We start from the raw sequence: 22,884 nt of genomic DNA on the forward strand, positions 1-22,884 counted from the left end.
ACTGTGAGAAATGTTCAGAGGTGAGAGAGAAATACTTTGACAAACTCTCCAACCTCATGCCACAGTTTTCCAGTTCAGCAGAAACAGATCAAATGCAGGTGTTACTGGGGGAGGACAATCATGCATCAGTTGCAGCTAAATTCATTTTTGAGCTGCACACCCTCAGAAACCAATCACTGCCTTAATGTACTTCAGTCAGTATTTTATTATTATTATTATTATTTTATGTTCATAATGTCTTGTTAAATGCTTATTTTATTTTATATTGTATAGTGTATATTGTTATTATAGTTTTCATTGTATTTTATTCATTACCTGGCACCTTATTTTAATTCTGTTTTTATTGTTATTTGTTGCTGTTTTATTATTATTATTATTATTTGTCTTGTCATTATCTGTTTTGTGTATTAATGCTTTGGCAAAATTGTATGTAAACACAATCATGCAAATAAAGTACTTTAAATTGAACTGAGAGAGAGAGAGAGAGAGAGAGAGAGAGAGAGAGAGAGAGAGAGAGAGAGAGAGAGAGAGAGTCGGGAGCGCGCGCACAGGTTCTCACGCAGTGAAGCAGAACAGACTCAGAAACGAGAAACGCAGTGGAACATCTGCTAACAGATCACTGCACGTTTATGTGCTGATATAGGTTAGCGGTGTATGGTAGGGTAAAGCAAGACTTTTTACATCTTAATTGTGTAGCATCCTATGCGGAATGTCCACCGTTTATTTGAATTCAAAATGAAAAAGATATTTGCTGTCATCTTCCAGTAGATTAAGGTGGGTTCACTTGCAATCTTGCGTGTTGCTGTAGATTATTAGGAACATTTTGGTCCTCGCGCATCAGCCGAACCATCGTGTGTCGGGTGCTGTGGGTGTGTCACTTCTATTGCTGCTGTATTCTGTGTGTGTGTGTGTGTGCATCTCAGTGTGCACCGTATAACCATTATTCTCATTAAATTATTGCCATTTGGCACTCATACAGAGGAAGCGTGGGTGCGTGTCCCGTGTGACTCTGTTATATGCTTATATCTTGGTTGGTACCTCTGTCAATCTCAAAAGGGTGAGACGGATGAAATGGAAAAGTCATTTATTTGAGACTGATTGATAATGCTATTGATTTGAGACTGATTGGTAATGCTATTGATCTGAGACTGATTGGTAATGCTATTGATTTGAGACTGATTGATAATGCTATTGATTTGAGCCTTATGTTAAACGTTGTATGGTGCACGAGACTATTGAAGTGTTCATTAAGCATGTTAAAATGTATCTGTCATAAATCACACACTCAAAATAAGCAGAGGTGTTTTAGTTACAGATATGGGTGTGCCATTTGATGCTCTTTGTTTTTTCACAGATTGATTTTACTACTGATACTGAGATATCTGATGTCCATGTGCATTTTCAAATGAAGCATATTGTCATGGACTTGACGCACCCCCCCCCCCCCCCCCCCCACACACACACACACACACACAAAATCCCCCCTCCTGAAGGAGTCTTTAAACATGTTAACCAATTGGTTTATATTAAAAGGGTGTTTATAATAATACCCCTAGTTTTCATACAGTGCGTCAAAATGATTTTCATGGATTTTCAAGAAGTTTCCATGATATCGATATATGTAATAGTATAATAATGTAAAAGCAATGTAAAAGATAATGTTAATGTTCATTGTGATTTATATTTCCTAAGAAAGCTTGTTTTTATTCAATGTGATTTACAGTATACTAATTACAGTGGCAGTCCTGGAGCAACATGATGTAAAACACACACAAAGCGAAATTAGGATTAAAATGTAGTTCCATTTACAAAACAAGTAGTATCATAAAGAATATCTATATATCAATATCTAGGAGGATGAGGACAGCAGGAGCCAAACAATGGTTATGGTGGCTATATCCTGTCCTGTGTTTATTTCTGTCCCTGCAATGTCTCAGGACCAATTCCTAGATAAAATTCAGCCAGGTGGACAGGAGCAGATTGAGATGACAATGTTGCAAAGTCCAAAAACCTGCCACAGGTTACAGCTCACTTTGAAAGGAAGCCCTTTTTAGGTAAAGAAGGGAGTGAATGAATAGATGGAGTTCAGTGAGCTAGTGTTAATGTTTACATCATTCTCTCCGAATGCTTTCATACCATATCAGCTTACAAGAAAGTGTTCTTAAGCAGGTAGACAAGAATTCAAGTTGAGTTTTAAGATAAAACTGAAGTACCAATAAAAATGGCTACAGTCCAATACACCAGCAGTACTAGGTACTTGTCAAGTGTTTAGGCAACTCTAATATTTGAAAGAGTGTAACCATTTAGTAAGATTTCCAGAATGTAGTTTTAACATAACATAATTTGCAAATGACATTTGCTCAGTGATGTATGTGTGCCAAGGCATTATAAAATGTAGATTATGTCTTAAATGTTTTTGTTTATTTTTACTCAACAGTTCTCAGTGATTTAGAAACCCAACGTTTTTAAGGACACAAAAGTGTGATTTTGAGCACACATAAGTTGTGTATCCCTGGAATTCAGCGTCTTGGGCATGGCTTTGAACACTGATGCCAGCGTTCCCACTGCTGCCACTGGTGCAGAAGAAGAAGAACAGCAACAGCAACAACCAGAGCCAGGGACCAATCAACAACCAGGCATAGAGTCTGACCACACCCTAAACTCCTCTCAGCCAGTTAAGAATGAGCAACAAGATCCACCCCCCACCACAACACCCACTCCTGCCTTAGACCCTGTCCCACCACAGGAAGCCCCACCTAGAGATCACCTGACAGTCATTGATGAGAAGATGGAAACAAGTAAAAAAAACTATTTAAAAGTGATTTTTTTTTGTACCTTTCATATACTGCCTCATATTTAGGTCCACACAGAATCTGCACCTAAAGAAAGTTCTGCAGATTTCTTCAGAATTTGAAAGGCCATGAATTAAAATTTATCACGAAGTTCTACACATCCCTCGCCCCTTTCATGTTGTTAATTAAATACTTTGGTTAGTTTCAGCAACCAATAAGAGTGTAGTACTTTGAGCTCTGTTTAACGTATTTTACGATGTTTAAATTCTGTAGGTTTCACCCCAAAATCAGCATAAAGAGCAGATTTTGTCTTGGCCTGCTCATATTTAAAAAGACCCCATGAAATCAAAATGGGAGAACTTTAGTCAATGTCTGTTAGCTTTAAGCATATATATATATATATATATATATATATATATATATATATATATATATATATATATATATATGTATGCCAGTGCTCTTTTAAAAGTTGACTAAATTAATTACATACATACATTTAAAACTTACAGGGGCAAATTCGTTGAACGGTTGCGCCACATTTGCATGTGGCATTTTTCAGTACAAAAACCTGCAACTTCCACCAACCATTCACCCACAATCTAGTTTAAGCAGGCGCAATCAGCGCTAAAATTGTGCTCTGTCTTGATTATTTAAATTAAGTCACTGTCATTCCTTTTTGCTCAGACACACCCCCTTTCTAGATAAATTAGGCTTATAGATTGCGCTTCATCAGAGACTATTTTGCAGAGATGGGCCACTTCTATTAAAATGAATGGGAGAAATTGGAACGCCCGCTGGTCAACGGATGTAGAAGGGAATTCCCGCCCTACAGGTAAAAGAGCCAATCAACTTTTAGACACAGTCATCGGCTGTCAATCAACTTGAGAACGCGCATGCTCATTAGCTATATAAGCTGGGAAAATTCAGGTTTTTAAGCGTAATCTGAGGTAAAGAAGCACAATTTATGATACCAATGTTGTCATATTTTACTGCTGATTTGAAATATGTTCTTTAATCGTAATCTTGACCAACCGTTCTAGAGATTTTGGAATGAAGAATGTAGAAGAGTGTTATAACCTGCCATATATCCATATGCCAGGTGTAATCAAGAACACTTTTGGCATGTTAAAGAGATGATTCAGGTGTCTGGATCACATTAGTCAGTGATTCTGTTCAGTCCTGACAAAGTGTGTCAAATAACAGTGGTCTGCTGCATCCTTTGCTATATAGCACTTAGAATTGTCCTGAAAGAGCGGAATTGCACCTGCAAATTGCGTTCAGCAGGGATTTTGTGGGCCGTTGCCTGATCGGCATAATTCCTTGTATCTAAACCATTGGCTGTTTAACAAAATGGGAGGAGCCTTTCCTTTTGTCCCACCCCAAATTCCTGTCAATAGGAAATACATCAGCACAGGAAAGAAAGTTGCTCTCTTTTGTGATTAACATTTTTTTATTGATTCATACAGTAAACAAAGAAAAGCAAAACATATATATACACAGAATCAACATTTAACCCCCATTATTACCCCTCTCCCTCCCAATCACACATGAGCATACAAACACACACACACACACACACACACACACACATATATATATATAATAATCATACACATTTATAACTACACCTCTCTCTCCACTGACCCTCCCCGAGAGCCCCTCCAGAATGCCAAATAGTTGCCCCATTTCCCAACAAACGAATCCAAGTTCCCCAGTCTTTTAGATGACACTTCCTCGAAATCCACCACCCTCCCCATCTCCGTACACCACTCCTGAGATGGGGGTGCTCCAGCCGACTTCCATCCCCTTAAAACAATTTGTCTGGTGATCATAACATTGGTCAGGACCCAAATTTCCATGTGTTTATTCCCTATATTGATGACCGCCCCATCACCTAAAATACAGACCCTGTGGCAAAATTACATTTGAGTGCCCAATATGTCACACACAAAACTCAGAAACTTCAACCAAAATTCTTGGATCTTAACACACCACCAAAAAACATGGGTTGTGTCTCCATCTTCTGATTGACATCACCAGCAGGTGGGTGTGTCTTTAAGACCAAGCCTATACAATCTAGAGGGGGTCCAATAGTGTCGATATAAAATCTTAAATTTCAAAAGGCACACCCTTGCATCTCTAGATGCAGACTTGACGTTTTTTAGAATACTAGCCCACACTTCCTCCTCCAATACCAGTTTTAAATCTTTCTCCCATAATCTCTTGAGAGAAGTTGAAGCTCCGTCCCCCAGACTCTGAAATAGCAGTGAGTAATACACTGATGCCTCATGACCTTTTCCAAAAGCAGTAATCACCTCTCCCAGAGTACCTGCTGCTTTAGGGGGGTGTATGCTACTCCCAAAAATAGTACAGAGCAGGTGGTGCAGCTGTAAATACCTAAAGAATTGAGACCCCAAAATGGGGATCCCAAAATGTTGAACCATATTTTCAAAGGATCTCAACACTCCACTCTCATATAGGTCACCGAGTGTATTAACCCCCCTCACAATCCACTCTGACCAGCAGAAAGGGGACTTATTAAAACATAATTTCGGGTTCAGCCATATGCTCGAGGCAACATTTAAATAAATGTCCGAATTAAACACTCTGGACACTTTTGTCCATACCGAGTGCAAAAGCGAGATAACGGGGTGTAACTTAACTTCTACGATTAGTTTGTTAAAGGCTTTGCAATGGCGAAATAGGGGCAAAAAACTCCTGTTCAGTACAAAACCAGGGAGGGGCTCTCTCAGGTGGAAGCGACCAATGAGCCAAATATCTGAGACCGAATGCATAATAATAAAACAAAATCTTGGGTAAGCCTAGCCCACCTTTGTCAATCAGCCTATGCAACTTACTGAAATGTAATCTGGGTTGTTTACCATTCCAAATGAAGGACTTCGCTATGCTATCAGATTGCTTGAAATAAGAGAGGGGGACATCTATAGGGAGAGACTGTAGCGGGTAGTTGAATTTTGGAATACAGAAAATTGCTCTCTTTAAGGCATTTCATGGGGTCTTCATTTATAACTTCAGTCACACTGTGATGTACAAACCATCCCTTCTGTCCTTGAGTGAAAAATTAGCGCTCAGCGCCTTTTTTCTCAATTGCCCTGACTGTTAATCTTAGACCAGGTGTCAGACTGACATACAATATGATTTAGAGCCTCACTCTACTTTCCCTACATTATCATCCCAGCTTTCATCCCCTCCCCCACTCTCTGTTTTTCTCAACAAGTAGATGAGTCGGATGCTGTTAACCCCCTACCAATAAAAACTGAATCTGAGATTTAGGTACTGCTACGAACATGGAAGAACAGAGGCCATAGACACAGACAGAAATAAAAGGGATAATCAGAAGCATCATGCCCATTGCCACCTCAGAGTTTGAGCCCAGTGGATTTTGAATGCAACTTCCACAAAAGTATTTGTACCTTTTATAATTAAATTAAGTTAAAAAGTTGAGTTAATTATGTTAAAACAGATAAAAAAAATAGATGCATGATGTCACTGGATGTAATGAATGTTTGTTGTAACTGATGTAGTCCTATGAATTACTGTATTAACCAGTCAACAATGTCTCACTTTCTAACATCTCAGTTACCCTGTCTCTTTCTCTCTCTCTCTCTCTCTCTCTCTCTCTCTCTCTCTCTCTCTCTCTCGCCATCAAATCAGGTAATGGTGTTTGCTCTGCTCCTGTCGACAGTTCTCCGCTAGCTTCCTCTCCTCCTCGCCAGCAGCATGCCAAGCCTAACCACGGGCATGCTAATGGACGTGCTAGGCTGAACAGTCGCTCTGGGTCAGTGAGTCAAGTGGGGTCACCTCGACCATCGCTCACCAGAAAGCCCAGCGCAGCCACTGATGAAGGAGGAGATGGCTCCAAACCCAACGATTATCTAATATGGGCTATTCTGGCCTGCCTCTGCCCTGTCTGGCCAATCAACATTGTCGGCTTGACCTTCTCAGTGATGGTGTGTGTGCTTGTGTGTGTTGGGGTGGGCATCGGGATACAATTTCTGTTGAGTAAGGAGGGATTGTGATTTCACTTGTATTTGTCTTGCTGATGTATCCTTTGTGTATGCAAGGTATAGTGCCAATGTTTTTGAACATTATTACAATTTAAAGCAATCCTAAATAGCTACCGAGTGTTCACACATACAGCGATTTTATCATTGAAGGTCGCAGAGTTCCTACCTAACGGGCTGCACAACTGGCCACAGTATTTGAAAATCTTGTCACAAATGGGATGTATTAAAAACGAACATGTAATTCCGTTTTGATAACGAATCAGTTTTCTTGCTGCAAAATTTTTTTTTTTTGTGGAAATTGTTTGTATATTAACTGCACTTATGATAAACCATATCTTGAACAAGATTAACAAATATTAACGCATGAATCAAACTTAGAATTTAGAATGCCAACAATGCCAAGAGTAACATTTTACTTAAATTTGTTGCATCACTGGCATGCCTATGTCACATTGCCAATGATACATTTCCATCATGGTATTGCGAAATCAGGATTAGAATGGAATGACTGAGCAAGTGACTATTATTAAGTCACCACCTCACTACAGGCGTTCCGCTAGCACGGTTCTCGGTCCTGAGTACGGTTAGCTAACCGTGCTGTGAAAGGCAGCCCGGGAACGGTTTGTAATCATACTATCTCATTCTGTGCTCAAGTGGAAATGTTACTGGAACTGTTACTGTCTGTGCTCAGAACTGTTCGCCCTGTTCAGTCACTGCAAATCACTGTTTCTGTGAACGCCCCTTTACGCTTTCATTTTACTCTTTTCCTTCCCTATCAGTGTTTATCTCCATATCTTGTTCTCTATTTCATTTAACCTCTCCTTTCCCTCTCAGTCTCGTAACAGTCTACAGCAGGGGAATGTGGATGGTGCCCGCCGTCTTGGGCGGAATGCAAAGATCCTGTCAATCGTGTCATTGGTGGGTGGGATTATCATCATTATTGTTACCATTGTCATCAACTGGGGTGGTGAGTATCCTTCCCTTGAGTCCAGAGCATGTGAAATTGAATGCAAGGTTAAAGCTGACTTTGCGATTTTTGGTCAGTGTCAGACTGAAGGTTAGGTTTAGTGTGCGGATTTGAATTAGATCTGATTACAAGTGAATATGGTGAGATAATCAAAAGCAAGAGATTTCAGTATGTACTCAAACATTTTTCATCAAATTCTTCCATTTTATCTGAGCTATGTTATACATACTGTATTAATTATATAGCTCTATTCTCTTAATCTATGTAAACAGTTGTCTCATTTGTTTCTATATTTATGTCTCTATATTTATTTAAATATGTTTTTTATTTTTTAAGAATTTTAGGAGAAACATCTGAGACAACATTGATATTTGTTGAGAAACATTAATGACAACTCTATTAAAACTCCTGAGGTTAAAGTGCAACCTCTTAGTGTAACATTTTCCTCTGGGAAGTGTAGTCTGGGAAATTATATAAGTGAGGTTGAGATTCTGAATCCTGTTTCAACACTAGCTAGATAATAGAGGTAACCTGCTTTAAACAAAATTTTTAAAGTATTGCATGTTGAAAGTCTGTTTTGAGATCTAATTTCTTGTCAGTTCTGGATTTAAAATAAATGTGAAAATGTTGGTAGACCTCCAGTAGAGTGTTTTGTTTTATTTTGTCGTTATTTGTTGTAGGCTTTAGCGTTTAGTCTTGAGAGACTGCGTGAATGTGTGCCTTTTAGCATTTGAATTGTTGTATTCCAACATGTTCTTTGAAGCAAGTGCTTTGTTTCAAACAAGTTCACTATACTTCAACACCTCTCCTTCTCTTTCAGTAATTCTTAAGACCTGACGGTCGTCATGATCAAGGAGAATTCACAACTTACCTTCACAATTATCAACCAATCCATGATGACCATTTTGTTCCTCCATGTGTCATATGTTACTATACATCGCCTGAGCTCCTGAATGCTTTTTCATTTGTTTTATACTCAGTCTCAAGACTCTGAAGCTGGACATTACCTTTATCTTCTATCATGCCAGAACTATCAGAAACAAGATGGACTATTTGAATGCCTGGGATCACGACTGAAGTGGCAAGGCGTGCATGTGTGTGTGTGGTTTTTTTTCACACAAAGGACTCATCATTGTAGATGATGTGAGTGAGGAGACAACAAGAATGATCTAATTTCATTAGTCACGTACCCTTTGAGGATGAGGAGGAAAAGAATAAAAGCGAATGAAGGAGATGGACAGGGTAAAATTTTTTGAAAACTTCATTGATGATTTCCTTCTTAGCCAAGAATGTACAAGATCAGATTAATACCCCTGTGTTCTTAAAGGTGTAAATCCATAAAGAAGTGCAGGTTAACACACCAATAAGCAAAAATGCTGTGTATCGGAGACTCCTACAGAGAGAGGGAGGGAGAGATGAAAACAAAGTGGGAGGGGCCGAAGCTAAGCCGCAGTCTTTTGTTTTACACAACTCGAGGGATAGAGAGAGAGAGTTAGGGCAGGAGGGGGGCTGGCTTCTGATGAAAAGATACCCCAGAGATGGGGAGATGGAGGGAATGCAGTAGTTTTGAGAGGCATCTGAGCTGGTTCTGATTGGCTGATTGGCTGTATGAGGAGGCCAATATTGTATTGCTTTCCAGCATGGGCTCCCTTTTTCTTCACAGCTACAGTTTCCTTAGCAAGTTCATTTAAGACTACTTATTTAAAATGATGTTTTAGCAGTATGTGACCACATTTGAGTGCAAAATTTTGATTAGACTGTTTTGACTGTCAGTCATGTTTTATACCGTAATGTTTACAACAAATCAGAAGTAGTGATCTACACATTCAGCGAAAACAACAGGACATTTTGACGATGATGAATCGTTTTACACAGCCAAAATTGTTTGTTTGCTTAGCAGAACGATTGCATGAATCATTCCTAATCAGGCTGCACTGACTGTGCCAAAATTCAGACTCTGCCAAGAGTCCATAGGAAAGCTCTTTTCCAGCTTAGGTGGGTATGTGTGTGACAGAGACAGTAAATGAGAATACGAATGTGTGTATTTTTGTTAGACTGATCTCATGGAATTATTATTATTATTATTATTTTTGCTAAATTATTTTACGTGGTCCCTTACAGGTATTGCGGCAGATTAAGGGTGAAATGTCTGTGTTAAATTTCCTACCAAACAGACTAATTTTTTAAGGGTAACGCTCTGAATTTTAAATCAACAAAACCGACCTCCCTATCCTAAACCTTAACCTAACTGATAGTGTCATTAAAAGCAAATGTGACATGAAAAACAGATGAGGCTTTTAAGGTCAATGCTCTATAGAGTTTTAAAACAACAAAACTGACCTCCCTACCCGAAACCTTCAACCTAAACCATACAGAGAGTGCCATAAATAGCAAATGTGAGACTAAAAACAATAGCTGAAAAAAACATGTCATTTTGTGGTGCTTTAATGACACTTTCGGCTTACATGTGGACTTGCTTTCTCTTCAGGAATCGTACCCCAGTCCTTTGCATCAGTTGAGCTACTGTGCGATTTGTGGATGAACAAGCTTATAAATGTAGTTTGTAATGTAATGCAAACATTAAAATGTATCGCCTTACAAGTCATGCACTATAGTTAAAGTGTTTAAATGTCATAAGAGAGCACTGTGTGAGGAACAGAGCAAAAAGTAAGTGTTTATGAACTCGTTTTACTCACGATTTGTGGGAAAAGAAATAAAAGTTGTTGTTTTAGCGCCTCTGTTGTTAATTTCCCCAGGAAACTGCTGAGGTACTGTGCATATAACGAGCCACATAAAAATTATTTTACAAAAATGCAGGTGTAGTAACATTGTTCTATGAGAGCAGGTTGCTTTTTGTGGAAGGCACATTTGGCATTGTTTTTTTTGTTTTTGTTTACAGATAACATCTCAAATTCCCTATTTCTCTAATTTTCATGCCTTCGTGTTGCTTGCATATGTGAGGTTTCTCAGTTTTAGTGATGTTTTACTGATGTGCAGCTTTTTTACCTTTTAAACTCATCGATTTAGGCATTCTGCAACTATCTGAAGTCAAGTATTCTTTTTTTTTTTTTTTTTGAAAGGTAAAACCTTTGGTCTGTAGCACTTTGTAAATGTTCAGTATCTAAAGCAACTAATTCAGTATATTGTTAAGCACGCTAACTCAGGTTGGGCAGTAAGGCGCCCCCATTTTTGGGCTTGTAGTGGGTTTGGCTTGTGTGAAAGGAAGGGTTAAAATTGTCTTTTTGATACATTTCAGTTCTGCTCACTCCACGACCCCAACATTCAAACATGAATGACTGTAGCATGCACATTTTATCAGCTTTGATACAAACTGTATGCAGTCAATGAATGCCAGCTTGACTTTTCATTCTATTGAATTGTTCTGCTCAGCTATTTACATTTAACCTGCTTACACTGCTGAAATGGATGATTGTTTATACGTATATATATGTATATATATGTGTATGTACAAATTTGTACTGCTTCCTACTGCATCTGCTAATCTCTTCGATGGACATGAACAGTGTTCGAAATGCAAATCTTGACTGTTTACACTACAGTGCTTTCACACATTTTATCACATTTAAGTCTTTTTATTGGTATGTATTTTTAAACATTGTTTTGTATATTCCATTTGTGTTTTGCTAGTTTGTTTCTTAAGACTTTGACCTTAGTCGCATGTTTACATACTGATTATAGAATTCCAATTCTGCACAATATAATGCTATAAAATAATATTTCAAAGACTCCAGCCGAATCCAGTTCTCTGGGTTAAAAGTTCTATATACCTTTTTGTGTTTATAAAATATACCCTCAAATCCAATACCATTTTGGTGAAAGCACCTGTGCTAGTCAAGACTTTTCCTCTGTGAACTCAATTGTCTTCTTGAGATTTGATATAAGAAGCATTATGATAACTCTTCTTGCTAATGTAATCCTGATTTTGTGCAGATCTGCCTGTGCATGCCTCAATTAATTGTTTGGAGCAACAATATGTGATGTACACTCTATCTGAAGCGAGGCGTTTGATAGATCTCACAGTATTGATCCTTATTCTGCTCTGTACTGATACTGATTATGCATTACTGTGACCAATGAATAAATGGTCTCACATTATGCCACTCCTGTGTGTTTGTACTCTGTGAATATAAACACTGATTTGTGGATGCATCTCTTATCGTTACACATCTCATCTCACTTACTCAGTGAGATCCTCCCTTATTGGAAATTCTTTCCCACTCTCTGCTGTTTCCTTGTTCCCTCTACCGCATATGTCTCCAGGACGTTACAGTTTCCAGGGCAACGGTTGTTAGGCGAGGAGGACAGTGAGGGACTGGGGGGTGCAGCAGGAAATGGAGAAAGAGAATGTGTGCTCAGACTTCACTGGTGTATTTAAAAAATCTATCTCATTTGAATTTTATAGTGGCATGAATTATTAAAAGGTTCTGGTGGAGTGGAGACAGTGAAAAAAAAGTGTGAGTCAGGTTAATGGGAGCTGAGGTTTTGAAATGGAGAGAGAAAAGGGATTTTTTTTGACAGAGGAGGGAGATGAGGGGAAGGGGTGGGCTGATCAAATATATGCTCTCTGAAAAAAAAAAAAAGAATGGCTATGGATGAGCAACACAGACAATAATAACGTATAAGGACAAGTTGGTTTAGCATGAGTACTTGTCATATGATCATATAATAATGTCTTGATAGTGACCATAGTCAGAGGCATAGCTTTAGGTTGGGATAGTAGGGACATATCCCTACCCACTTTCAGAAAATTGGAAATGTTGTGACCAACATTTGGGCAATTGTACCACATGGAAAATACTTTAAAGGGATAGTTCACCCCAAAATGAAAATTCTCTCATTATATACTCACCCTCATGATATCCCAGGCGTGTAAGATTTTCTTTCTTCTGCAGAACACATTTGAAGAAAAATATCTTAGCTCAGTAGGTCCTTAAAATGCAAGTGGATGGTGATTTAAATTTTGTAGCTCCAAAAATCAAAGGCAGTATGTATAAATGTCATTCATACGGCTCCAGCGGTTAAATTAATGTCTTCAATGCATACCACTGCTGACCGAAACATGATTTAGAGTTTAAAAAAGTACTTAAATATTTATATATATATAACTTTCAAACCAAACCTACGCCCTTGACCATAATAAGAAGATCAGGTTATCCTACACATGAAACCTGGATCATGATCCAGTTAGACAGGTAGGGAGGTTGGGACATGGGCAGCAGCTTTAAAAACAAAGGCAATAAAGATAGCTCTGAAGTCAGATTGACACAAAGTATAAAAAAGAAAGATATTTCTGCAACAAAAACTTAATTGTTTTGGAAGACGGATCTTGTTCAGCTATCAGTCATAACACAGCTGCTGTTCAGGATACATTAGTTTGGCCAAATCTGAAAACCTCCCTTTAAGGACATACTCAGATAAATAAATAAAGTAGTTTTGCAGCAGGTGCACGTTATGTTTTTATTTTAATGTTTGAATGAGGCACCAAACTGAAGAAACAAATTATTTAATTGTATGTGGTGTGATTAACTGTAAAAAGCTGGAATCAGAAGGCAGTTCAGTGGAGTCTGATCAGTGTTGGGTGTAATCTGATTACAAAGTAAATGAAACTATATTCTAAAGCCAATTTTTTATTGTCTTATGCTTTACTCATCTGCCACAATAGTGTAATGCATTTCATTATTTGAATTATATTTATAATATATATTGAAATATAATAATTTAACCATTATATATTAATTCATTGTTATTTGGGGGGGGGGGGGGGGGTCCCTGCAAATAATTACATATGCGATTAATTATGATTAATTATGATTAATTAATTAATAATGATAAATTAATCAGCATGTCATGTAATAAATTCACTTAAAAATTATTAGAATACATTTAAAACATAAATTACATTAATATGTACATCTGTTTGCATTTATGTTATAGCTGAAGGGCATGTGACCCCTAACAATTCAATGAACAAGGAGAATATATAGTACAGACTTTACTTTGAATTTGTTGTGTGGAACAGAAAGTAGAAAGTTACTTAAAAGTAATTAGTAATGTGATTACTTTTCGAATTAAGGTATCAGTAAAGTAATCAGACTAGAATTTTAAATAAGTAATTAAGTGAGTCTGATGTACTGGAATGACAGCTGTCATTTTCTGTTTAGTCAAAACTACAATCTGAAGTTGTGAAGGATGCAGTGAGAAAGTTGGATGGGTGTGATGGCAATGATGGTGACATTTTATTATGATGCATCTTCCATAAATACCTTTACAACTTCTTATTCTATTCTATTCATATGTTGTATAATCTGTCATAAATGGCATGGAATAGATGTGAAAAAAACTCAACATATCCGTTTTACCCTAAACCTACACATTTTGGCAAAATTGATGCCTACTGTTAACAGATGATTAACTGAGCAATAATGCTTTAAATTAACCCTTTTAATTAGATAAATGCCTCATTCATATTATCTAGTTCCTGCTACACCTCTACCACGTGGATGGATAGAAAAGAGTGAGAACAATGAAGGTGAAATGTCACAAAGAAAACAACAGAGACCAGAAGTAGTGGAGACAGTGAGACAGAGAGCACACTTCACCTTGTAGGATTTAATTAGCCTATACATTCTAATCAAATCACATGATTGCTAAAGTGGAAGAGTTGTATCTCTGTCTGACTGGCAAGCTTTAGACCTCTTGATTGACTGTGATGTTAGTAGAAGCTGAGAACTTGGCCCTACTGAACTCTGTTTTACAGTTAGTGTCTACTGCAACTAAAGGTTTTGCTAAATTGTTGTTGGCACTCGAACAACCAGAGTGTGTCAGATTCCATGACTTTCAAACCTGAAAAAGACTGCAGTGTTGTCAGATGTCATTGTGAAATTCTTGACCTCTGGAATAAAGACAGAAATGGCAGAGACCTCAGATGTCTTCTCTTGTATGCCAGTATGGACAACACTCAGATATGAACAAATTTGATAAGGGCCACTGTACTAAAGAGCTTAACTAATATCTGGGAGGAAAAGGTGTAACTGCATGCAGTGAATAAACTAAGCCATTAAATGGATGGAATCCTCAGTTCGTCTGAGACAAATGAAGGCTGCATGTAATAGGTCTTAAACTAATGTGATGCTCGAAGCCTTCACTCAGTGTTTCAAGAGCTATACTGTTCTTGGAAATGTTTGTTTTGTGATTTATTTTTTGCTGTCATCATGCATTGCAGATATTGATGTATACAAGCCAAATGGAATAATTTGTCACTGTCACTCTGGGTAATCCGTATGTCAGTCTGCGCAAGCTGGGGGTGGTAAGAGGTATTTTATGCTGAAGTTACTTATTATGTTTTTAATATTTATCGTATTACACATGAAACATGAAAAATTACATTTTTTATGTGATTTTGGAGAAGGGATTTTGATCCAGCACGGTATGTGCTGTACTGCCTTAGTGCCTTACATACAGTACATGCATACAACATTGCCTCCCAACGATCCTCAGAACATGCATTTTTATTACTCCTAAATGGCATCATTCACTTTTCTCTTGAAGTCAATTCACATAGAAGAGTTTATACATTAATTTAAGCATTCTTTTGATTGGTGTTAATGTTAATTGAGGGGTATACTGTGTCTGGAAACTTGAGTTTGATTGTCAGGGGAAAAAATAGACTTGACTTCCAAATTAAAGACTCATGAACAAAGTCAGGTTTACAGGAAGAAATACTTTCTGTTAAAGGAATAATTCACCACCAAACAGAGATGTTTAGAAGAATATCTCAGCTCTGTAGGTCCTCACAGTACAAGTGAATGGTGACCAAAACTTTGAAGCTCCAAAAAGCTGATAAAGGCAGCATAAATATAATCCATATGACTCCAGTGGTTTAATCAATGTCTTCTGAAGTGATCAAATCAGTTTTGGGTGAGAACAGACCAAAATATAACTCCTTTTTCACTATAAATCCTGACATCAGCAGTCTCCTTGGTGATCAAGATTTCAAGCTCGATTACACTTCCTAGCACCATCTAGCACTCTGTGCATTCATCAGGCATCAAGTCATGATTGTTCCTAGAGACTGCAATGACAAGATGTTCAGTGAAAAATGAGTTACATTTTGGTCTGTTCTTCTCACACAAAACTGATTGTATCACTTCTGAAGATATGGATTAAATCACTTGGGTCTTATAGATTACTTTTAAACTGCCTTTATCTACTTTTTGGAGCTTCAAAGTTCTGGCCACAATTCACTTGCATTGTAAGGACCAACAGAGCTGAGATATTCTTCTAAAAATCTTCATTTGTATTCAGCAGTAGAAAGAAAGTCATACACATCTAGTATGGCATGAGGGTGAGTAAATGATGAGATAACTTTTATTTTTGGGTGAACTATCCCTTTAACACTAAATTTGCCCAGGAAAGGGTGCAACGAGTTTCTTGTGCTCTCTGCCTCGCTATATTTACCGTATACATTTACATGTTTAAATAAGGATCACAGAACTAGTCAAATGAGAAAGACTGTGGCATGAACATGAAAGATTCTGGCTTAATGGTATCTAGCTTTATCAGACATTTGAAGTATCAAGCCAAGTAGTCCAGTCAGGTAATCTTGCTATGAAAACAGATGGTTAGCAAACCTTTTAGTGAGACCCACCAAACTCATAACAGTCCCCTAACGTTAGTGTATGGTTGCTGGGGAATGTTTTAATGTTGTTGCTTGATTTGTAAAGGTGTTACAGCAGTGTAACAATCCATGAATGCTTGGCTTGCAAAACTTTGCACACTAATCTGACTGAAATTGTGGTATAACAGTCAGTTGCTGATCCTACATATATCTCAAAACACAAACTGATTGAATAATGACAATAATCGTCCCTCAGAGATATTCTGTAAAACTAACATGAATTAGATTAGCCTGCTATTGGAAAACTATTACCAAAGCGATTGGAGACTTGACCTACTTGGGCCTGTAGACTAGAGACCTCACTAACTGTAGGTCTCAAGTCAAGAGATTGTCTACTTGTCCATCAGTACAGGAGGTGGCGCTAGTGCGCTGGTTCAGTGTGCGATCCCTCATAGAACAAGAACATTAACCAGTGTAGTGTGTTGTTTGCACTCGTGCGTTTTATCGAAACGGATTTGTTTTCCTTGCAAACTTTGGTAAAAATGTCAAAACTGGATATTTTACATTCTAAATTGGCGAAGCGTATGTCAGTTGTCATTCGGGATATTTTAGAGGAGGTGGGAGCGACGGTGAAGGATTATCAGGAGGAAACTGCCCGCGTGCGAACAGAAAACGCAAAGCTCAAACAACAGCTAAAAAATGTGTTGAGCAGGACAGAGACACATCTCAACGGTAAATTCCTACTTAAACACCTATACTGTTTACTGTACTGTCTATTGGTGTTTTAGGCGATATTTGAGTTTATTTTCCCAACCAGAGAAGAACTGAGACAGAAGTGCACAGTTACTTTGAAATTTAGGCTTCCTGTTTCACTGCACTGGTCTATCCAACAATTAAAAGCATTCAACAATATCTTAATTCTGACATAGGAAGAAAGAGTACAGTTGCATCAGTGAGAGATGGAGAGAGGCCCATTAAAAGAGTAAAATAGGGAAATTGCCCACTTAATCAGTTTTCAACCATTTTATTTAATAGCTTTACCGAAAATAATATTAAGACGTGTTAGTTATTAAGCTATGTTTTCAATTATGTACATTTACGAAATTAAACAATTAGTTGCCTGCCATTATTTATACGTAGATTTTTTTATTTTAGCAGGGCATGGGAAATATTTTAACATTTATAAGGACATTTTGCGTTTGATTATATGCTTTTTTTTTATATATATATATATATGTTTTTATTGTATTTTTTGCTAGATGATAATAAAATTAAACAAATGAGGTTATAAAACTGTATTTAGACATATCCCTAAATTTTGATAACGGTTACAAGAAAAAAAAAAAGCCTATAACTCGAACAGACCTCTTAAAGTGGACAAACAACATTTTCTGAAGGCAGGATAAGCATTAGCACTTCTTTCCACTAACTTACGTATTTTTTGGTGAAAAATAACAAAAGATTTTACCTCCCTTTTGAGATTTTTAAGGTTCAGTTTCTATGGAAATTGCCAGATATTGCCCAGATATTTAGTCCAAAGTTAATCAAAGCTGGGAATAAAGGGTTTGTTCGTCCAAAAATGCCAATTCTCTCATCATTTACTCACCCTCATGCCATCCCAGATGTGTATGACTTTCTTTCTTCAGCTGAACACAAACAAAGATTTAAAAAAAAAAATAAAAAAAAATCTCAGCTCTGTAGGTCCTCACAATGCAAGTGAATGGTGGCCAGAACTTTGAATATTTCAAAGTAAATATGAATTCCTCTACCTGCCTTTTATGTGGCGATTTGCACAAAGAATGTGAATCACCAAAGACAAAATAGAAGAATATGAATTGAAAGTGGAGATTTATAGTAAAAAAGGGCTTAAATGTTGATCTGTTTCTCACCCACACCTGTTATATTCCTTCTGAAGACATGGATTCAACCACTGGAGTCATATGAATTTTATGCTGCCTTTATGTGCTTTTCAGAGCTTCAAAGTTCTGGTCACCATTCACTTGCATTGAACGGACAGACAGAGCTGAGATATTCTTCTAAAAATCTTCATTTGTGTTCTGCAGAAGAAAGTCATACACGTCTGGGATGGCACGAGGGTGAGTAAATGATGACAGTTCACTAAAAAATTAAAAATCTATCCCTTTAAAATGTTCTGTTATTAATTTTCCATTTCACATTTACTGTATGACATCAAGCACTGTACCAAAAAGGTACTTTTGAATGGGATAAATTTAAAGGAATAGTGTGTTCTTCTATTCCTTTAAGCCATTGCAAATATTTTGATGAGCACCATCCTAGTTCGAGAGTAGACTAACAAGATTATTAAGAGATTACATACTTGTACAGAATGCAAAATGCATACATTTTAATTAGACAGGAATACACACTGAGTACAACCACTCACAACTTCTTTTAACACCACAAATACTAGAAATTATACTAATTATTATTTGTAGTTACATCAAAGTCTGTAATTCATAATATCTTATTTTCTTCATCCAGTACAAGTCCACCATGTCTCTCAGGATAGTCCTGATGAAGTCTCACCTACAGAGTTCCCAGCATGTGGGTTTGGGTCCCAAATGGAATCAGAAGACCAAGAGGCTCAGCAAACAGAGACCTATAGCCAGAGTCAAGATTCATCTAGCGAAGAGAAGCCATGCTTGCAAGATCTGATTGCAGTCTGCAAGACAGAGGCAGAGGAAATGGAGTTAATGACCCTACCCACTGTGGGAACAGAAAAAATTAAGATGGAGCCAGAAGACACTATCGTCACAATAACATCAGTAACTACTAAGTGCAACGACTCCGAAACCAATCACCAGCTAAGGACAGCCTATAATGCTTCAACCACGTCGAGGAAAACACGAGGAAGGCAGTTGTATTATGCACGACACCCCAAACCTAAGAAGGTTGCAGCAAAAAGGGCAAAAGATGATGGGTATTATACATGTAGCATATGTGGAAGGCATTTAAAGGACTTGGAAAAGCTGCAGTTGCACATGAAAATGCATGAAAAATCCTACAGCTGTCATTTGTGTGGCAGGGACTTTTTAAAGTTTGACTATCTTCGGATGCACATGCGCACACACACAGGAGAGCGGCCTTACCGTTGCAAGTGGTGCTCAAAGACCTTCAGCCAGAGTGGCAACACAAGAAGACATGAGCGCACATGCCAGAGATCCACTAAAGTAAAAACAGTGCAAACAATAGAAGAGGCTTCCCTGTTCCAGATAATAGACAAGGTTGACACTGGTTCCAACACTCTTTGACTGAAGAGTTTTTAATACTTTTTCATGACTTTTCCAGTCATTTGTGATTACTGGATAAGGATTCTCACTAATCATGTCTGGGGAGGATTTCCAATTATGTTAGGTACTGATCCATGGGATTATTAGCTTTAAATGAGTATACACATTAGTGTACAAATGTATCCAGTAAGCCAAAAAAATAGTAAATAGAATCGCATGTAGCTCAGTGGACCATTCTGCTTTTCCCATTGCCCTTACTACAGGGCCATCCGATAGTGATCGCGGGCCCAGTTGCACTGCCCTAATGACAACCCTGCCTAACCATTTGAAGACCATTTTGTGGTAATAATGCATATTTACTACAGACATTTTTCAACTTGAGTGTACAATTTACAGCTAAATGGCTTAAGGTAAAATGTGCTGATTTAACCCTGAGAGACCCAAGCATTGATGTTCTTGACATATTACTTTTTTTCACCCTTAAACATGTTTTTAGGAAGCCAATGATTATAAAAAACAAGGTTTATGCATGTTTTGCATTGGGGAGTAATATGGAAAAACATAGCAAAATTGCATCACTGGGCATTTAGGGTTGCTAGATTTCACAACTGTTTTTTTAATACAGAAAGTTAAACTTTTCAGTTCACAACACAATTCAACACACAAATGTATATGACATTTTTTTTATTACAACTTGTAAAGGTAAACTCATAAACAGTTAATAACTTTAAATATTTAAAATCTTTAAAACAGTATTCTTTGCAAAAGGTAATCTGAATATTCTTAAAACTTGAAGAGTTTAAATTTTCCTGTTTTTTTCTTCACCTTTTCAATTAAAAATGACTTGTGTGACCATTTACACATGAAAATTAAGAAAACTGTTTTTGTGGTCATTGAAGCACAAGCGGACATCACAGTTCATGCAGGCAGATGTTGTAAATCCATCCTTGCAGTACCTACATCTGGCTCTTTTTTCTGTCTTCAACGGCAAATGCCCCACATTATCTTGTCGAATGCTTGGGGGTGGGATGTTGCAGCGCATCTTTTTCTCTTTGGGAGCTGATGACCTCTCTTCAGCTGTGGATGGTCTGCCTCTCTTTGCAGTATTGATCTGAATGAGGGAGGCAGCCAGCTGTGCCTGGAAGTGCCTCCTTTTCAGGGTGTCTTTTTCTGGGATTTGCAAGGCTTTACAATCACGCCTGTACAGCAACCAAGCATTAACTATTCCAAGTATGATTTTTGCCAGAAGATATACAAGTACCAACATCTGGACCTGATGTTCAGCTTGTACTAGGCTATGAAGGAATCAAGCAAATCAATGCCACCCATGCACTGGTTGTACGCCCTCACAACAGAAGGTCTGTTGACTTCAAGATAAGATTTGTGCATTTGTCCCAATGCTTAATCTTATCTACTGGTTGTGGTACCAGTGAAACCTGGCAGATTTCTTCTTGCTACGTGCTGAATCGCCCCTTTCTTCAGAGGAACTATTCTCACTTTCCTCTTTTTCCTCACTTTGACTTTCTTCCTGTCCTTCCTCACTTTCATTAGTAAGATTTCCTTACATCATGTTCTGTACTTTCTTTATCACTGTCCTCTGATTCAATTTCAGAATCACTTGTATCTCTGTTAACAATTGCCTCCAACACATCTGAACTGAAAAACATCTTTTGTCAATGGCATTCTGAAAAGACCTAGAATATGCCCTTCTCTTACCAACTGTATGCAATGTAACAAATGTAGTACAATTTAAATAAAACAAATTAATTCATGAGACAATAATGAGAAAACGGCACAGAAAAGAGCTAAAAATAATTTGGAATAGTTAATATATTATTTACTGTATAGGTTCCATTGTGTGACCACTAATGCCTAGCGTAGCATTTATGCTACACTTAAAATTTGTGGTTTCAGATTTAAGGAGGTTGATCATTTCAGGGCATGTAAGCTTTTTTCAATCACTAAACATGTTAGGAATTAAGAAAAAAAATATTTGATGTCAAATACTTTAAAAAATATTATTATTTTAATTTGTTCCAGAAGTGTTAAACTTTGTGTCAGCAAGCTGGAACCCTTTTATTTTGACTTAAGCAAGCTGTGGCAGTTAATATGCAAATTTTCCCTGCCAAAACTGATGTAGTGAGAAAGCTCTGAGTGTCAGCTACTGTTAAGTGTAGTTTTTACCAGTATTTAATGAAAATGAGGTATTATTTGATTGTTTCGTAGAAACTTTGCAATTCTGCTACACTGGGTCTCTGAGGGTTAAAGGTGCACACAGTAATTTTGGTGTTTATGTCATCTTGGACTTATACTGACAGCTAGAGGTGTGGATAAAAAAAAAAAAATCATTCAAATGCAATAGTTTTCAATTACCGATGCCATTGTAGAAAAACATTCAGTCAGCCATAATTACTTAAATCCATGAATGATGCAGTTTCTTAATTTCCATAACTTGCTATGTTTTCCAAGGCAGTTGGAATCCTGTTGAAAAGGAGAGATTTACTCAAATATTTATAAGTTTTTTACAGATCAATATGGTAGACTGCACACAAAAAATTTACTTAAAAAAATAAATTACATAGCAGGGCTCCATACTGTGACTAAAATGGTAGCAAATGCGAGCAAAAATAAATGATTGCGACAATATAAAATCTAGTCGCCATGTGCTTTCATATGCGGTTTCGTCAGATATCATCTTGCGAGTTATTGAATACATCTTTAGAGTGCCAGTGTGTCTCGTGGTGCTTTTCACCCTTTCTGTTGATGATATGAGCTTGCTGGCTGCACGCAACAAAAAACAGCATGAGCCGTGATGTCCGATTTGTGAACAAATGACTCTTTTGAACCGGGTCTTTATAATGAATCACCCGACAAGAACTCATTTGAACTCAGGAGCTCAGGTTAGCAGTTTGAACTCGGACACTTTCTCAGCGAATCAGCCGTCAGTGAGTTCACAACTGGGAGCACAGACATTTCAAAATAGTAGTCCAATGTGTATTTCAGGCTTGTTTATGTCCCATGTTATGTACCAAATCTTTTTTTTTTCTGGTTTTCCTGGTTATTATTGATTGGGATTGGAGTAGCACAATAAACTGCATCTGGGATTTCATTCAGTTTGCACTTTTGTAGTCTTTGTGTCTGGGCCATCTAGTCACAGACTAAGATATAAAAAACAAAAAAACAATTATATATATATTATTGTGGC

General features: G+C 37.5%; 2 protein-coding genes across 4 annotated transcripts; both read left to right on the forward strand.

Moving 5' to 3' along the window:
- Positions 1-568: 568 nt before the first annotated feature.
- Positions 569-11,904, forward strand: LOC127450898 (proline-rich transmembrane protein 2). The gene is made up of 5 exons (XM_051715357.1): positions 569-774; positions 2,438-2,798; positions 6,471-6,766; positions 7,658-7,790; positions 8,611-11,904. The coding sequence occupies exons 2-5, from the start codon at positions 2,534-2,536 to the stop codon at positions 8,625-8,627; spliced, it is 711 nt and encodes a 236-aa protein (XP_051571317.1). The 5' UTR covers positions 569-774; positions 2,438-2,533; the 3' UTR covers positions 8,628-11,904.
- Positions 11,905-16,882: 4,978 nt separating this feature from the next.
- LOC127450893 (zinc finger protein 705F-like) lies at positions 16,883-22,792 on the forward strand. Of its 3 annotated transcripts, none has more exons than XM_051715348.1 (3): positions 16,883-17,160; positions 18,402-18,524; positions 18,931-22,792. In XM_051715348.1, exons 1-3 carry the CDS (start codon positions 16,971-16,973, stop codon positions 19,698-19,700), a joined length of 1,083 nt encoding a protein of 360 aa, XP_051571308.1. In that variant the 5' UTR covers positions 16,883-16,970; the 3' UTR covers positions 19,701-22,792. The 3 variants fall into 3 exon arrangements, with proteins under 3 accessions (XP_051571308.1, XP_051571309.1, XP_051571311.1); XM_051715349.1 differs by having other exon boundaries at positions 18,492-18,524; XM_051715351.1 differs by lacking the exon at positions 18,402-18,524.
- The last annotated feature ends 92 nt before the right edge of the window (positions 22,793-22,884 follow it).

Source organism: Myxocyprinus asiaticus, chromosome 13, assembly GCF_019703515.2.
Source record: "Myxocyprinus asiaticus isolate MX2 ecotype Aquarium Trade chromosome 13, UBuf_Myxa_2, whole genome shotgun sequence".
NCBI lineage: Eukaryota > Metazoa > Chordata > Actinopteri > Cypriniformes > Catostomidae > Myxocyprinus > Myxocyprinus asiaticus.

Excerpts from the sequence above, each read along its gene's own strand:
- LOC127450893 (XM_051715348.1), top strand. The coding sequence starts at position 16,971 with ATGTCAAAACTGGATATTTTACATTCTAAATTGGCGAAGCGTATGTCA. Across the intron at positions 17,161-18,401 it reads GACAGAGACACATCTCAACG|AGCTTCAAAGTTCTGGTCAC; the intron begins GTAAATTCCTAC and ends TGTGCTTTTCAG. Across the intron at positions 18,525-18,930 it reads ACGTCTGGGATGGCACGAGG|TACAAGTCCACCATGTCTCT; the intron begins GTGAGTAAATGA and ends TTCTTCATCCAG.
- LOC127450898 (XM_051715357.1), top strand. The coding sequence starts at position 2,534 with ATGGCTTTGAACACTGATGCCAGCGTTCCCACTGCTGCCACTGGTGCA. Across the intron at positions 2,799-6,470 it reads TGATGAGAAGATGGAAACAA|GTAATGGTGTTTGCTCTGCT; the intron begins GTAAAAAAAACT and ends CCATCAAATCAG. Across the intron at positions 6,767-7,657 it reads GCTTGACCTTCTCAGTGATG|TCTCGTAACAGTCTACAGCA; the intron begins GTGTGTGTGCTT and ends TTTCCCTCTCAG.